Source organism: Lipotes vexillifer, unplaced genomic scaffold (genome assembly GCF_000442215.2).
Source record: "Lipotes vexillifer unplaced genomic scaffold, Lipotes_vexillifer_v1.1 scaffold1163, whole genome shotgun sequence".
Classification (NCBI taxonomy): Eukaryota; Metazoa; Chordata; class Mammalia; order Artiodactyla; family Lipotidae; genus Lipotes; species Lipotes vexillifer.
The window spans coordinates 988,018-990,838 of NW_006784867.1; the positions used below are offsets into that span (position 1 = coordinate 988,018).

The following is a 2,821-nucleotide window of genomic DNA, read 5'->3' on the forward strand; positions in this document are numbered from 1 at the left end:
CCCAGCCGCTCCGCGGCATGTGGGATCTTCCCAGACCGGGGCACGAACCCGTGTCCCCTACATCGGCAGGACGACTCCCAACCACTGCGCCACCAGGGAAGCCCCAGACCCTTTTATTATAACCTTATCCCTATACATATAAAACCCGTATTTCCTTCAATTCAAAAATGTATTAAACTGATAAATTATGAATAAAAACAGACTATAACATTTTTGCTTTCTAAAAGACTTCATTAGAAGTGAAATATATGAAAGATCTTTGCTTTAAGGATGCACTCATTTTTTATCTGTAATTGAATTTCAAGTTTCATTTTTAAGTGATTATGTCTCATTTAAATTTGACTCTGCCATAGATATCAGAACAAATCTCAATGAAAATAATCTTGGGACTTCCCTGGTCGTCCAGTGGTTAAGACTCCACACTCCCAATGCAGGGGGCCCGGGTTCGATCCCTGGTCAAGGAACTAGATCCCACATGCTTCAACTAAGAGCCCGCAGGCTGCAACTAAAAGATCCCGCATGCCGCAACTAAAGATCCCGCACGCCGCAATGAAGATCCTGCATGCCGCAACGAAGACCCGGTGCAAGCAAATAAAAAATAACTAACTAAATAAATAAATATTTTTTTTAAAAAAAGAATGCTTTTATTAAAAAAAAAAGAATCTTGAAAGGATCTGATATAAATATACTAATATAAAATTATATTAATACTTTTATAACAAGAAAATATAATCAAAATAGTATCATTATTCTATTCTGGGACATTATTAAGAATTGTAATCCCTAATATATTCTTTATACTTTAGTATACATATGTCATTTTAATCGTCATAAAAACTATATAAAACAGAGAATATTATCATACGTCTTTGACAAGGGAAAAAAACAAGACTTGGAACTCGAATTGTCAAAGGCCACAGAGCTAGTGAGGAGAAAAATTAGGTTCTGATACAGATTCTTTACTCAACTATGTGATTTATGAAAGGACCTGGTTACCTTCCACTGGTGTTTGTACCATTTCATTAGTTTTTATACATGGTCTTTAAAATCACCCATCAGGGTATTAGAACAAGTGTCATGTGTCATAATACCATTTTACAGATGAGGAAATGCAAGCTTGAGGAGGTTAAATAATTTGCTCCCCATAAGGCCAGTCAGAAGCCAAGCAGAAATTTCTGACTCAGCCCTAGATCTTCTATTTAACACCACAAACAACCACACTAGAAATAAGATTATGAGAAAAGAAACCAGAGCCAATAGCATGTCTCCTAATTTGTCATTGTTTAGGTTAGTTTTTAGGTCATCTTATCAAGGTTAAGTAACGCACTATATAGGGAGTCCCTGACATCCACTGGAGAAGTGATTTTGGGGTCTTTGTGAAAAGATATACCTACGATTACCAGATATTCAAAATTATGAGTAGGAGGTAGAGAAGGAGATCACAGGAGACTAATTTTATCCCAATATGTGCAACAGATTATGAGGCATCTCTTAATTTTTATCCTTCCTTCTACCTCCTTTTCCTCTACTATATTTCTTCTTCCCAGTATGTGAGGGTTCAAAGTTTAACCAGAAGATGTTGAGCTGAATTACTTTAAAGGAATCTAGTCTTGCCTATCCGGTAAGGTAGAATTGAATTAGGAAAGGCTAGAGTCTATAGCTTTCCAAATCCTCCTGAAATTTTTAACTTTGGCAAAGTCGAGCAGGTCAGCATAAACAGGCACAACAGGTATTTTTTATGGGATCATCAGCTGCCACCAGGGTCCTAGGAGAAACTGACCAATAGACAAGCTGTGTGCCTGACACCTTATCTCCCATTCTGAATCCCTCTTTCCTTCCTCACCCTACCTTCCTCTCTGCTGCTCCTTGAAAGAAGTTACTTTCAGAGCTCTCAGTTCCAACTTCGTCCAGGTCTGTTTTACCCCAGAATGTTCCAAATTCTAACATTCTATCATCCACTCCACATCATGAGCTGACTGATGCCCCCCGATTCTGCCCTCTGAGCCTTCTCTTCCCCACAGCAGGTATCATGGGGTCTCCACTCCCGGGTTGGCTCCACCCCACAGCATACTGAACCCACAATTCAGTCTGTTAACACACTAAACCCCCTAGACTGTAGTAGATACCCAAGAATTCTTACTGAATGCATGAATGAATCCCATCCTCAATAGATCGGAAGGTCTTAGTCTGCCTCTGACCTTTTACCTGACACCTAATAGCCACCTTTTTCTGCCTTGTTCTTGTGAGGAAGGCTCTACCCTCTACCCTAGTTCCTATAAGCAGATCCTGTATGTTTAGTCTCTGACTTGGTTACCCATTTACTTACCAGACTAAAAGCTGCTTTGTCCGGGATACTCTTCCCAGTTTTCCTAATGCTAACCTCTCGCTTGTCTGTATCCCTGCAAATTGCCTGTCTCTGAGCTTCCTGTTTGTGCCTTGAGCATATCTGTCAAAACACTGTCTCAGTCAATATTATTTGGCTGCTACTAAAAGAATCCCACTCAAACTGGATTAAGAAGAATAGGGAATTTATTCTAAGGTTGGTGGGTTATCTCAGAACCTAGTGTGAAAGGGCACAGGATTAGGTTCAGAGATGGAAATTTCTCAGGAGTCCAGGCAACTACTCTTTCAGTCTCATTCTTCTTCTCTGGAGTCATGCTGTCTCTCATCTCAGCTTGTCTCTGAATGCCTGACTCATTCTTGTCTTTCTGCAGCCGCTTCTCCTGCTTCCTAGTGTACGCAAGTGCTCCAGCAGTCTCTAAGAGCCCTGCTTCAACACATCAGCTCAGTTCAAGGAAAATTCGACTAATTAGATTTACTG

General features: G+C 40.1%; 1 protein-coding gene across 1 annotated transcript in view; it reads right to left on the reverse strand.

Moving 5' to 3' along the window:
- PLPPR5 (phospholipid phosphatase related 5) overlaps window positions 1-1,947 on the reverse strand; it is an 86,883-nt gene extending 84,936 nt beyond the window's left edge. The window contains exon 1 of the mRNA XM_007457007.1: window positions 1,849-1,947. Coding sequence (XP_007457069.1) covers window positions 1,849-1,947 — 99 coding nt within the window. The remainder of the gene's footprint in view (window positions 1-1,848) is intronic.
- Window positions 1,948-2,821: the final 874 nt, after the last annotated feature.